Raw genomic sequence first — 14,779 nt, forward strand, 5'->3', positions numbered from 1 at the left:
ACACTGAATGACCCCTGAAATTTTTCAATATTGACCCAAAATTTTTCCCAGTTTCATGGTAAGACCTCCTTTTTGGGGCCTTCTTACTGAAATACCCCCTTTTTTTGGTGTCTAGGCTCTCACCGAAAGAACCCTAGCTTCGAACTGCTGTCCGCACATCCCTGTCACTTCCAAAGTCGAATGCCCCCCAGGTGTGCACCCCAGGTGTGCATGACCCGTATCTTCAGACAACTTACCTGGGACCGCCGTTCCTATTTTATTTGTTATGCTTAGTATGGAGATGTGTTCAGCTTCACCATGGTGGGACAAACCTTCACCTATCTCATTGGTCCTGATTCAAGTGCTCTCATGTTTAACAGTAAGAATGACCAACTCAATGCAGAGGAAGTGTATGCCAACTTGACAGTGCCTGTTTTTGGTAAAGGAGTGGCTTATGATGTACCCAATCCTGTAAGTCTAAATAATCAGTACATATTTCCTCAGGTGTAAAGGGGAGTAAAGAGGGATTTTAATCAACCATTTGAAGCAAGTATAATTGTCAAAGAATCCAAAATATTGTTTAGAAAGATTTCATATTTTTGTATTCATGGATTTTGAAACATGCATCAATGGTAAGTATCAATATGCAGAAATTTGTTGAATAATGGAATACTGGAACTAAGCATGATTTTGCAACTTGCTATGTTACATGTATGTCTGTTGCAATTTTTTTAGAAAATTCCACTATTACATTAAATTTTGCAATGTAAAGCAAGGATGAAATGTAATCAGTGATGCCATTCAGTGGAATGATGACATCACAATTTCAGCATCTTCATAACTTACTGGACTGTACCAAATTTTGTGAGGGGTGGCTAATTTTCAACAAAACATTTGATAAACAGATTTTAGCCTGCATCAATTTCAAGAGCCTTACACCTTGCCTACAGATCTGATTCTAGAAGTTCACATTCTATAAACTAAATGTATAATGAATGTGATACGTTTGTTCTCAATTATATTTGCTGGCAAGCCTTGGTTGAGGGCCTGTCAAAGATCTGTGTGTTAGGGCCAAATAGACCTTGTTTTGTTATGTTACTGAATCTTTCAGAGCTGCCCAAGGGCCAACCACAATTTGTCAGAGGGCTGGGTCTGGCCTGTGGGCTGCCTATTGAGAATCCCTGTTGTAATGCATTCATTCCACTTTGCTTGTTTCATTGACTGATTAAATTTGAATTTGTTTTGTTGATATCTAGGTGTTTTTAGAGCAGAAGAAGATTTTGAAGATGGGACTAAACATCTCTCAATTTAGGAAGCATGTTCCAATTATCATAGAAGAAACCCAGGAGTATTTCAAGAGATGGGGGGATAAAGGGGAGAGAGGTGAGAACTATACATGATCTGAATAAAGAGTTTGTCCTTAGTAAAATTTAAGTGGGAAGATCAGTGTCTGCTGATAACTGGTTTGTTGGAGTTTCAAAATAATTTTAAATTCTTTTCTGTAGTGTTAAACTGTATTCCTTTATGGGACATAAACATGTTTGCATAATAAATTGAACTTCCATTATCAAAGTTGGCGAGAATCAGTAAATTCATTTTTGCAAAAAGCATGAAATAGTTTTGGATAAATCTAGGTTGATTCTCCTAAAATCTCACACAACATCTAGATGAGAATCATGTGATTGTCATCGATTTACACAAATAACAGTGAATTTGAAAATCCCTATTTGCATCGCTAATAGATCGATAACTTAAAAATATGTGGTTGCTGCGGCTTCCCCCACCCCTTCACCATTTGTGTAGCTTTCAGCTTCAAGCGTTGCAGCCATTCTATACTGGGGGATACTCAAGCTTGGTTTGGGTAGGGGTATACTGCAGAGAATTTGAAAGTGGACCCATCAATATACCAAGTTTTCAAGAAATTTGGACCCATCGATATGTTACCCCAGTTTAGTATTAACGGATGTGTATAGGGTTTTATTGTAGTTGATGACCTGTGTGACAGTAAAACATTGACAGCAAGATTTAGTTGGTTGTACTCTTCATCAGTAGCTAGTATTTAATGATGTTAACCTAATCATATAATAACATGTTCAAATGCTTACTTAAATACAATTATCAAAATATTTATGTTCTTTTAAGGTTTCAAAATATATCTCTAAATAATCGTGATCATGAAACTAAATTAATTAAGTCTAATTAATTCCAAATGATATCATTAAATATGACAATAGTATTAATTATCAACTAATTGTTCAAAACATAACATATGCAAGTCAAGTAATTTAGGATGTTATAGTTAATTATGCATTCCAATTTCTGAATCAAAACAATCACTTGAATATGAAATTTGTATTAATTACTCATATTAATGCTAAATCCAAACATATATAAGCCAAAAGAAATCTTAATCATGATTGATAATTTATCAAAGGAATTTGTAAATTTAAGTATCTTAATCTTTGAAATATAACTACTAAATATTTATGCTTCTTGTTTACTTAATAATACTTAGTTTCTTATTTCTAATTTTATATAAAGTTATATTCACTATCTAGATATAATAATTAATATAATAGCATCAACTACTACTTGTATCTAATTATGGTCTTTCTACATGTATCCTGTTACTATGACATCATCACTGAATTTCTTATTTACAACAACATCACTTCCTTATGAGTTATTACCCTGCCACACTTTACACTAATATATAGAGAAGTTCCAAGCTAAAATCCAAATCTCTTATCATAACATGACAATTTAACAAAGGACTAAATTCCACTTTTTAACCATCTTCAAATAAACTACCTAGCCTTTTATTTGCAAATCTTATTGAATTAAGCATGGCCAAATGAGTTTCAGTAGAAAGTGAAGGTCTAATCACTATGCATAGTTGGGTGTTTTCCTATTGCTTAGATAACACTTATTAAGCCCAAATTGTGACTTTCTTACATAATCTGAACAAAAGTCCTAGATGGATCTCTGACTAGGAAGGACTTTTGGGTGCTAATTATTGCAATACTATTAACCTAATATTTCCTAACATGGCCTATATGTAATATAGGTAGGCCGTATATATACAAAATACATTACACTTATATATTTTGTAAGTGTCTAACATCTAAACTAAACAATACTCTTATCTTATCAAATTAATGATCAATCTACATCTAAACGCAAAACTGATAATATCTTTAAACTGATAACATACCTCTTAGGTGAGCGCAAGATCATCTCAGAACATAATTATATTCCATGTAGGCGGTAACAGAAGATCTTTGTCTTTAAATTTCATCTTTCTTCATAATGCCAAAATACCTTATCTTAAATCTTACCAAGATATGTCATCTAAAAATATAAAGTTACTGTTAACGAATATTAATAAAAGTTTAACAAATTAACATACCTGTGTGACAGTAAAACATTGACAGCAAGATTTAGTTGGTTGTACTCTTCATCAGTAGCTACATGTAGTATTTAATGATGTTAACCACTGATGCAGAGAACAACAAAAGAACTCTTGTGTCGAAGGTCACACAGGCTATACCAAAAAGTTTTATGGGGGTGGCTCTTTTCATGAGCAAATCAGGCTGTTACAGATATACCAAAATTGAAATCTTTTGGCCAAATTTAACACAAATTGTCTAAATGTGTACAACTTTCCCAAAAAATTTGTTGAAATTTCACAAATTTGGTTGCAAAATTGGGCTTTTTTCGAAAAAAAAAATAGAAATTTTTGTAAAAAGGATGCATCCATATACCAAAATTGGCCTAAAAAAAGGGGTCATTGATATACCAGAAATGCTACCCATGTTTGCAGCACATCCTGGTATGATCTGAGTACCCCTCGCCCTCCCCCCCCCCCGGTCTATACTCTCTCTTACATATGTTTGCCTTTCCATCTATGATCTGGCTATGTTGCTGAGATCGACTGAATTAAATGTGTTTTCCCTCATTTTTCTCCAGATCTGTTTGTTGCCCTGTCTGAGCTGATTATTTTAACTGCTAGCAGATGTTTACATGGTAAGTAATAAATATCGTCAGCCTTGCCTAAGTCATTTTTACATGTTTCTCATTTGCAATTTTGATTTTCTGAGCAATAAACCCATAATTAATGAAATTTCCAGCCGCATTTTTCATTTGTGGAATACGTCAAAAGAGATGTATTTTTTGTTTTGTTTTTAATTTTGTTGTTATATGGCTTTGTTCAATGTGCTAGTGGCGTTATTATTCAGCCTTTGCTGATTCACAAGTTGAAATTAAACTTGTATGTTAGACATCTAAGAATTGTAGATACAATATTTATCTTTGATTCACAAGAAAGACTCCTGCTTTTTATGTGCCATCTAGGTAAAGAGATTCGATCAATGTTGGATGAAAGAGTGGCACAGCTGTATGCTGATCTAGATGGTGGATTCACCCCTCTGGCATGGCTCTTCCCATCTTGGATCCCTTTCCCCAGTTTCCTTAAGCGAGACAGAGCTCATCTTGAAGTAAAGAAAATATTTTATAAGGTAAGATTTTTAAAGAATATTTAATCGCAGTATCAGCTTGATTTTAGATCATGATCTTGTGTGCTGTGGATGAACCTTTGAGCAAAAGCTTACATTGTGTCTTGCATCTAAAAACAATGATGATATGTTTTGCTTTTGTAATTGTAATTAAGCCATTGGAATCCATTGATCTCTGTTATTTCGATTATCAATCGTATGCTGAGAGGGACTAATTGCCCCCCTATCAGCTAGAAATACTGGGACAAAATTCACCAATATCTGTCATAAGATAGTGTGGCCTAATACTTAGGGTACTCACCATGAGGCCCCGGGTTCAATGTTATTTTCTGGGGTAGTGACTTGGGGAAAAATCTAGAATCTAATTGGCAACATATGTAGATTAAATTCAGTCTTCTGCTCTCCTCCATAATCCAATTTGCATTGGGTAAATGAGAGTAATCTGTCCTTCAGATGGGGACATTAAGCCAACAATCTCATGTACAGAGGGTCTTATACCTATACATGCATATCACAGTCAGTTTTGAAAAGAGTAGAGTGTTCATCCCTGGTTGTCCCAATCCATCCTGGCATGTTAATGGTGAGCACTTTTGCATTGCTATATGTGCACCCTTCTGTTGTTGCAGTAAAATATAAATAAAAGATGTGCATCTTTCCTTTGTTCTGTTTTAGACTAAAATTAACATTCATTAAAAGTGCAAATTAATGTTAACACGCTTCACATGCATTTGTTCTGACCTGGAAAAAGCATTCCGGGAGTGGGTCAGTGGGATGACTTTGTAATTTCCCCCTGGAAATTTTATCCAGTACAACACTAGTAGTCATTCTTTTTTCTTTTCTGTAGGTCATAAAACAAAGAAGAGATTCTCAAGAAGAAGCGGATGATATGCTGCAAATTCTGATTGATTCTAAGTATAAGTAAGCATGTTGCTCATATACTTAACCTATTGGATAAAATGTCATGCTACCAAAGCTAAATAAAACACAAATAGATCCATTCCAGAATCATGATTTGTGAAATGTGGTCAACCAAGGCAAAAAACATTGTTTATTTTGTCCATCTAGAGCTTCTACAGGAATTACCCGGCGCGAGTATTAGTGTTTACTTCTGAGCGGAACGTGGAGAATTGAAGAAAAGCTTGTTTTACTTAAATTATATTTACCTTCATTTAAATATTTATGACACTTTCATCAAAACAAATATTCAAACGATGATAATGTGTAATATAATAAACGTGAAATTTTAGTATTTTAAGAGTTTTTGTATATTTTAGACGTTCTATGACTTTTGTTTGCTGTGTAGAGGCTGAATTGCACATGCGTACTCTGACCATTGAGGCCAGTGACCCGTTAGTGATAGTCATGGGCAAATTGATATCGACATTTTTCTTACTGCTGATTGGTTATACACATTTTGGACTCTTCGATTAATTTAGGTAAAAGGGGTGTTTGAGGTTAATACGGTGTACCATTAGGGACATGCACACTTAAACATTAACCAATGATCCCAGAGAGCCGTGTGTACTTTTCCTCTGGTTTTTAGGAACAAAAAAAGTCAGCGGGCGCATATCTGTAGGATCGTTGGTTAATGAGATGTAGTCACTTTTTTGCACTTTACAACCTCTATCTTTTTAATCAAATACCCTAGAGAGTTGTGCGATGTCGAACTTTTCCTCTAGGCATTTCAGCGGCCGCGTACGATCATTGGTTAATGAGATATAGTCACTTATTGTACTTTGTGCACTTAACCCTCTATCTTTTTAGCCAAATATACCACAGAGTCGTATGATATGTCAAACTTTTCCTCTGGTCATAAGGAACAAAAAAGTCAGTGGTCGCATATCTGTAGGATCATTGGTTAATGAGATATAGTCACTTTTTTCTACTTTGTGCATTTAACCCTGTATCTTGTTAACCAAATATACCACAGAGTCGTGTGATATGTCAAACTTTTCCTCTGGTCAAAAGGAGCAAAAAAGTCAGTGGTCGCATATCTGTAGGATCATTGGTTAATGAGATATAGTCACTTTTTTCTACTTTGTGCATTTAACCCTCTATTTTGTTAATCAAATATACCACAGAGTCGTGCGATATGTCAAACTTTTCCTCTGGTCATAAGGAACAAAAAAGTCAGTGGTCGCGCATCTGTACGACCATTGGTTAATGAGATATAGTCACTTTTTTCTACTTTGTGCATTTAACCCTCTATCTTTTTAACCAAATATACCACAGAGTCGTGCGATATGTCAAACTTTTCCTCTGGTCATAAGGAACAAAAAAGTCAGTGGTCACATCTCTGTACGATCATTGGTTAATGAGATATAGTCACTTTTTTTCTACTTTGTGCATTTAACCCTCTATCTCGTTAACCAAATATACCACAGAGTCGTGCGATATGTCAAACTTTTCCTCTGGTCATAAGGAGCAAAAAAGTCAGTGGTCGCATATCTGTAGGATCATTGGTTTAATGAGATATAGTCACTTTTTTCTACTTTGTGCATTTAACCCTCTATCTTGTTAACCAAATATATCACAGAGTTGTGCGATATGTCAAACTTTTCCTCTGGTGATAAGGAACAAAAAAGTCAGTGGTCGCGCATCTGTACGATCATTGGTTAATGAGATATAGTTACTTTTTTGTACTTTGTGCACTTAACCCTCTATCTTTTTAACCAAATATCCCCGAGTCGTGCGATATGTCAAACTTTACCTCTGGTACGTGAAGACGGCCCGATTGGCGCGAGGTTCATATTGGTGCGTATGCACCAAGTATGTATCTTGTGCTTGTTACAATCCTTGCGCCCTTTATCCCATGCATTCAGGTATTCAAAGGCTTTTGTTTTCAGCGATGTTGATGGTAATTGTTCACTGATTGGTTCAAAGTGGAAAATACAAATTGGATGGTATCTTTGTCAAGTGACCGAATCAGCAAGAAAGGTTATGCACATTACCATTATGTAGTCCTACAATACTGGCCATAAGTGTTGGGACGGTTTGATAGGGTAATGTAAATAAGCCCCCCACTCCCCCGATCAATGTTGAATCCTACTTTTTTGGTCACACGCACCTAGTGGCACCCAACATTGATTGGTGGGGAAGGGGGAGGGTTGGGTGTTAGGAAAGGGTTTAAGCTTGACACCAAAGAAACCTCCACTTTATCATGTTAATAATAAGGCCATAATATAGTGTACGTTTTTCATAAGTGTCCCAACACATTTTGGCCATGGTTGCAGGTTTCTGATGGTATACAAATGTTAACATGTTTGGAGTAAGTGGGGGGATGAGGCTGTTGATCACGAAGCACTCCTATAACTGGGCATTATGTTATTCCAACATGAAAAGATAAAATAAAAGAAACATTCCAATGTTTGCTTAAATTTTATGATAATTTTGCATAAATTTCTCCTAGAAATGGTAAGCACCTTACTGATGAGGAGATAGCTGGTATGTGTATAGGACTACTACTAGCAGGACAACATACATCATCTACTACTAGTGCCTGGTTAGGATTCTTTCTAGCACAAAATAAACAATTACAGGTGAGAGTCAGTTATAAGTATCAAGAGGTCTGAATGAATTCTGATTTGTAATATTGCTATTCTTTATTATAAGTTGAACAAAGGTTTCTCTCTTTTTTCTCTTTTTTTTTCTTGCTTTGATATAGGTTGAGGTAAACTGTTTGATTGTTTTGTGAGTTTCACATTTCACCAGAGTCAGATTTACCTCAAGGCCAGATGGGCCCAGGCCCAAGGTCCAGGGTGCCCCAAAACAAGAAAAGGAAAGGGGGAAAATGTAGTGAAGCATTATTTTGAAATGAGAAATAAGTTACAATTAAGGGTGGGTGGGGTGATCACATGGGTACGGATAACAAGAGGGTCCTAAATATCAACCTGGCCTTGGCTCTGAAAACGGTAAACCCACCACTGCTTTTCATCTCAAATTGAATGAAAGTCAGAATAATTGGGAGGTAAATAAGTGCATATCAGTTTGCAGGGTATAGGCATGATGCAAATTTATGAATCAATTAATAGCCTTTTTTTCAACTCTAACATTGTATTTGCTTCAACTTGTAAAAATTCCAACTTGAGAAAATGGAATAGACAAAATTGGAATTACTGCTTGCGGTATCAGCACAAAATAACATTATTTGCCCATATAGTCTATGGTGGGTGTGCATTCATTAATTAATCTATTCTCCACTATGTTACATACGGAGGTCATTGATGAATATTGACATCCTGTGCCTCTTGTTTTAATCATCAATGAGCATTTTGATTTGGACACACATATACAGGGTTACGTTCAGATTTTTGACACATTCTTATTTTCTTTGGCAATTCTTCAAGTTTAGATGAAAATGTTGTGATTTCTGGTGTGTTTTATATTTTAACCACTTTGCTGTGTTTTATATTTCAGGAAAGCTGTTATGGAGAGCAACAGTGCATCTGTGGGGAAGACCCAGAACACATTATAGATTATGATGAGGTAACAATCTAATAATTATTGTGTGTACTTTCTTGTGATCTGTTATTTACCTATAATACGCCGTACTTAGGTAATATAATAGATCCCATAACAATGTTAAAATGCATATATTGGAAATGCCCATTGAAAAGATGCTGCCCTGAAGCCCGCCCTGAAGTCCCCTGTCTATATCTTCAGCAGAGTTGGGTGCCTGAGCTAGCGGTGTTTGTGCTCAAAATTAATAATATTGAGAAAAATGAAGCCCACATTCATATACGTGAGATCCCAAGGCTCAATGTAATGGGTTTTATATTCCCCGTGCTTTTCACTGGCAGGGAGGAAATAGTGAAAACCTTTGTTTTGACCTATTATTTGTCATTACTCAATAACTGCAATACACCTTGGTTCATTTCCTATAAGATCAGTGAATTGCTGTGCAGAAATAAATTGTATTATTTAATCAAAATAAAATAAACTGGAAAAATATGACCTGAAGGCTCCAACTTGCTTTAAGAGGTCACATATTTGTCATCCCTGGGGGGATGGTGATCTTGCTAGGGGGATGGTCCATACAATCATCCCTTCCAATGTTGACGCCAGTATGTGGGTTTCTGAACAAATTAACCTCATATTTGTCTATTTTAGCCCAATAGTGCCAATTTTTGTGTGCTTCACACAAATTTATTTCCCTTTTGCACCATATTTAATCAGCTTAGCTTCAATATGGCTTTGCGCGTATTTGTACCTTAGACTTATTCTGTCGCCAGAAGGTGCTGGATTCACTATACTTCAAGAAATTTTTTCCAACCCCATCCCCCAATGTCAAAAAGAAATCTATGCCACTGATTGTTGTAAAGATTTTGCTCCCATTTACAGAATCCTACATAATTGACCTGAAGCACAAACATTTAATGTTCATTACAGACTAAAGAGATGACTGTGTTAGACCGTTGTCTGAAGGAAACCCTACGCCTCCGTCCACCTATCATGACTATGATGAGAATGGCTAAAGTGCCACTGGTAAGTTTGCATTCAAACTAAACAATTTATGGCTGCTGTAGAGTTGTTAAGGTTATTAATTATTTTAAACTGTTGTGATTTGGTAGTTCACAGCATCTTACGAATGGTAGTGAGCTTTGGCAAAAATTGCATTGCTCAATTCATAGCGGCGTGTAGAAGAATTAAAATATCACAGATATACTTTTATAGGTGCTGCGGTTCTTGAGTTACGTTGTGAAGAGGGCTGAAACAACAACACTTTTGTAAAACGTACATAACTAATTAACAACAATAAATTAAGCAAGTTTGCAGAGTATACGATTTGTAGAATGAACTTTTGCAAAACATTCAAGGTGTTAATTTTCAATAATATATTGATCTAGATAATGAAAATTGATTTTTAGGTTGCTTCGACCAACAATACCTCGTCTACCCTTAATGGATGTAGGTATTTGATGTAACATTTACTAACATGTCTTCATTATTTATTATATTTCTATTATAAAATTTCCAGTGAATGTTTGATGATGTCAAATCATAACATGTTATCGATTTTAAACATCAAACATTCGTTAGAAGTTAAACATAAAGTTTTTCTACTGAAAATAGAATGTGAATAGATTAAATAACAAAGACAGGTTACATCAAATATTCTACATCGAATGCTTGCAGTCTGTAGCGGCCCTTATATAGAGTCACATACTATATTGTATTGCCAGTCATGGGGACCAAATGGTTCACCTCTGGCATTTTTCACAGCAGTATGATAGCACATATCTTGTTATCAGTAAAGTCCCATTTCACACAAAAAGATGACCAAGTATCCACTAAAAAACAAATGGAAAGATTTTAAAATAAAAAAGAGCTTTAGTCTGAAAGTATGTCAATCAGGAGAGATAAATGATGCCCTACACAATTCTGACTATCAATATTACAGTACAATGTACATGAACAATCTCAATTTGGACCAATATATGACCAGCTCTAACAAAACCTGGAACAAGTCACCAGACATGTTTTTGAGTAAGATGACATTCCCATAAAACAATCAAATTTTGGAATTTTTAATTTCATAGTATTTGACTGTAGGACTAAGTGGACTTTATTAAAAAGAGGTTTATTTAATCAATAAATAACAGTTGAAGTATTATAATCTCTATTTAATCCTATGTAAGGCAAGAAACTAACTGGCCCATTACTCAGAATAGCAATTTGGCAAAATATCTAGGTATCATTTACAAAATTATCCATATCTTGAAAAGTATTGATACTATTTATACAATTTTGGTATCATTTTAAAGCTTATTGTCTAGTGCTCACATTTTTATTCAAATCATGAAATGTCAAAAATACAACTTGTTTTGTTCCTGGTTTCGTCGGAGCGGGTCACATATGCATGTTTGACCAGGAAGCCCCACCCAACTTAGTATCTGTGTAAGGCCGAGTGGACAGTAGCTTGATTGACAGCATGGCCTGATCCAGTCGATACAAGTGTGACAACACACTCATCTTCGTCTTTTCCAGTTATTATAGGCATCTGATAGAGCTTGCTATAATCTTGATATCTCTACATGTAGCCATTAGAAAAATAGATAATCTCATGTATGGCAACATAGTGATTTTTGTCATAAAGCATATGCTAAGAAAGAGCTGTACATGTTCAATTACCTTTCTTTCATGTTTGTTTTAGAGCTACAAAGGCTACACCATTCCACCAGGACATCAAGTATGTGTGTCACCAACTGTTAACCAGTGCCTTGATGAGAAATGGTCACCAGACCCAAAGGCCTTCAATCCAGATAGGTAAGTGTGTGTGTCACCAACTGTTAACCAGTGCCTTGATGAGAAATGGTCACCAGACCCAAAGGCCTTCAATCCAGATAGGTAAGTGTGTGTGTCACCAACTGTTAACCAGTGCCTTGATGAGAAATGGTCACCAGACCCTAAGGCATTCAATCCAGATAGGTAAGATGGTCTTGGTGTGTCTGTGTGGGGAAGGCGGGTACATGTCATCACTTCTAAATGAGGGCAACCCTTTGTTCTCACACCACCAATCAAGACAAGACGTGGCATGCAGTGTGGGCATTTCTTTTTGCAGGCACCTTATATTCTTATATGAACTACAAGGCACCCTGTAAAAAGAAATACACTGCACTACATGCCTTATCTGGTGACTATCATATCGTAACAGCATATGGTTCAATCAAGATGAATGAATGTGTGCAAAGAGTAGGGCTAGTAAAATATCAAATTATAGTTGAAATTTCAATTGAATGAACACAGCCTGACATCGTGTGACGATTTTTTGTGTACACTGTGGAACTCGGAAGTGAATCCATCTATGCCAACGCACTGTGATTGGTTAGTATTGTATCCAAGATCATATGTTCGTGTTGTGGTTTGAAATATGCAATATACCATCGCGGTTGGATCGAGTACAGGTGTTGAAAGCTGTGTTCCTGCAATCGAAATTCCTACTATAGGCAAATGGATTTGTAAGTAGACTTGCCCTACAGGCAAGTGGAAATGTTAAAATACTGGGGGCATGGACGCAAGTAACAGTTTAGGGTACATCAATTTAAAATGATAAGCATTAGTGATGAAATATAGTAGAGTAATCTCAGCAAGGTTGCAACATATTTCTAATTTATGTTTGTCTTCGTCATTTGCAGGTTTCTAGATGAAAATGCTCACAACAGTGAAAAGTTCTCCTACATTCCATTTGGTGCAGGGCGCCACCGCTGTATTGGTGAAAATTTTGCTTACGTTCAAATCAAGACCATCTGGTCAGTATTACTAAGGACATTTGAATTTGACCTTGTGGATGGTCATTTTCCACCGGTCAACTATGCAACCATGATCCACACACCAACCAATCCCATCATAAGGTATCGACTGCGCCAAAAATCACAGTAACTTTTGACTACATTGTCAGGGAATAGATCACCTGTGATATTGTGTGTGTTGTGCAAATTGAATGTGATATAAATTATACTACACAATCATCTGTTTGTGTAGGAAATTACCAAAGAAATGTTATAATAAGTGCTCTTTGAAATGCAGTATTATTATATTCTGGAAAGACAGTAATGCAAATTATATCTTGTTTTCATTACATTTGGTTGTCATGTATTGTATAACTTAAATCCGCATCTATTGTGGAGTTTGATGTGCTGTGCCTGAATTAAATGAGCTGTAATTAAATCAAAAATATTAAATTTGAAACACTAGTAAAGATTAAAGATATCTTGATTATTTGTTTATGTGTTTCTTTGTATGTTTGTTGTAAATGTACAGTGTTTTGTTTATAATTGCAGAATATCGTCCACCCCTAACCTGAAACACTCTGATCTAATCCTAACATGATTTTGGGCTGACTACATTCTGCCATATGTAGATACCCAAATTAGTCTTGTAAATATAAGGAAGAAAGTAAGAATTGTTATCACCAGTATTAATGTAATGTTCATTTGAAACTATTCTGTTATAAATTGTACTGATAATTGTAACAAATTAGTGAAAGAGAATTTATATGTGAATTGAAATGCATATAAATTCAAGTAAGAAGTCAACCTACATGTATATAGTGCTTTTAGCCAGGAGTAATCAGTGATGTCCATAAATGGGTCTGCTTCAAACTGAACATTCACTCAAAGTGCACATGTACACATATAAGGATTTAAGGATGTACATAGCAGGGATACAGGCAAGTAACAGCTGCCTTGTAATGTCAAAAGCACTATTGTGTGCGGATACTTTAACGGGGTTATCATTTTCTTCAGGAGGGGGTCCCAAATATACTGGGGTCATAAATTTTTGGAAAGAAAAATAGGGGGGTCATAAAATGTTTGATGACCAAAATATAGGGAGTCACAAGATGACCACAGATAGTATGTTTATTTTATTCAAACAGACTGATTTCAATATAATTTTAGCCTGTTTAGAGGGTAAGGTGAAATAGGGGGGTCGCAATTTTATTGACGCCAACTTTTTGTAAATTTGGGACCCCCCTTCTGAAGAAAATGATCTTGATGTAGGCAATACTCACAGCACTGGTACACCTAAGACTAAGAGGCACACAAAGCAATTGCGGGGTAAGTTACGGCGTGCATACTTTCCTTGTATTCATACTTCATGTAAAATGTTTTTGCCACAAATGTGAGTACATTCCAACAATTTTGCCGAAAATATGCAAATTAATCAAATATTTTGCCTCAAATGATATTTCCGATCTATATTGTACATAACATAGCCCCTTCTTTGCAATGTACAGAGTGTAGTATTAGCACTTCATAAGGTAATTTGCTAAATATTGAACTGTATTACAAATTTCAGGGATGCCACAATATTTGTTTTCAGCCAAATGACCAAATTACAAACTTTCAAGGCTTTCATTCTTATGTATAGAATAAAATTAGCAAATTGTAACCTGACTCTCTGTATCCTTTTCTTATTCCTACCCTAATACCCTTCTACTCCAAGCTGTAAAAACATACTATGAAAACTAGGACATCTTCCATTTACGCGTGACAGTACACACACACAGGCTGCTCAACCACGTGTACCGAACACATGGCATGAAACATTCAACAATAAAGGCGCTTTATAAATGTTATACGATCTGGTCCATGGGGCCAAAGGAGGCATTTTTGAAAATTGAGTTACTGTCATTATAACATACATACAATAGGCCATCATTTACTAAAAACACCAAAGGTCTAGCATATGCCTATTTTCTTATGTATTTTATTGTTTTTTTACTCCATATTTTTACCTTTATCTTAGTTTCAAATTTGCAGCCTTTGGCCCCCATGAACCAGATC

General features: G+C 35.6%; 1 protein-coding gene across 1 annotated transcript; it reads left to right on the top strand.

The window, feature by feature from the left end:
- The first annotated feature begins 269 nt into the window (after positions 1-269).
- On the top strand, positions 270-14,426 carry LOC140151437 (lanosterol 14-alpha demethylase-like). Its single transcript, XM_072173779.1, has 10 exons — positions 270-450; positions 1,236-1,362; positions 3,949-4,005; positions 4,333-4,496; positions 5,338-5,411; positions 7,903-8,032; positions 8,910-8,978; positions 9,882-9,977; positions 11,647-11,759; positions 12,629-14,426. Exons 1-10 carry the CDS (start codon positions 298-300, stop codon positions 12,870-12,872), a joined length of 1,227 nt encoding a protein of 408 aa, XP_072029880.1. The 5' UTR covers positions 270-297; the 3' UTR covers positions 12,873-14,426.
- The last annotated feature ends 353 nt before the right edge of the window (positions 14,427-14,779 follow it).

Source organism: Amphiura filiformis, chromosome 4 (genome assembly GCF_039555335.1).
Source record: "Amphiura filiformis chromosome 4, Afil_fr2py, whole genome shotgun sequence".
Lineage (NCBI taxonomy): Eukaryota > Metazoa > Echinodermata > Ophiuroidea > Amphilepidida > Amphiuridae > Amphiura > Amphiura filiformis.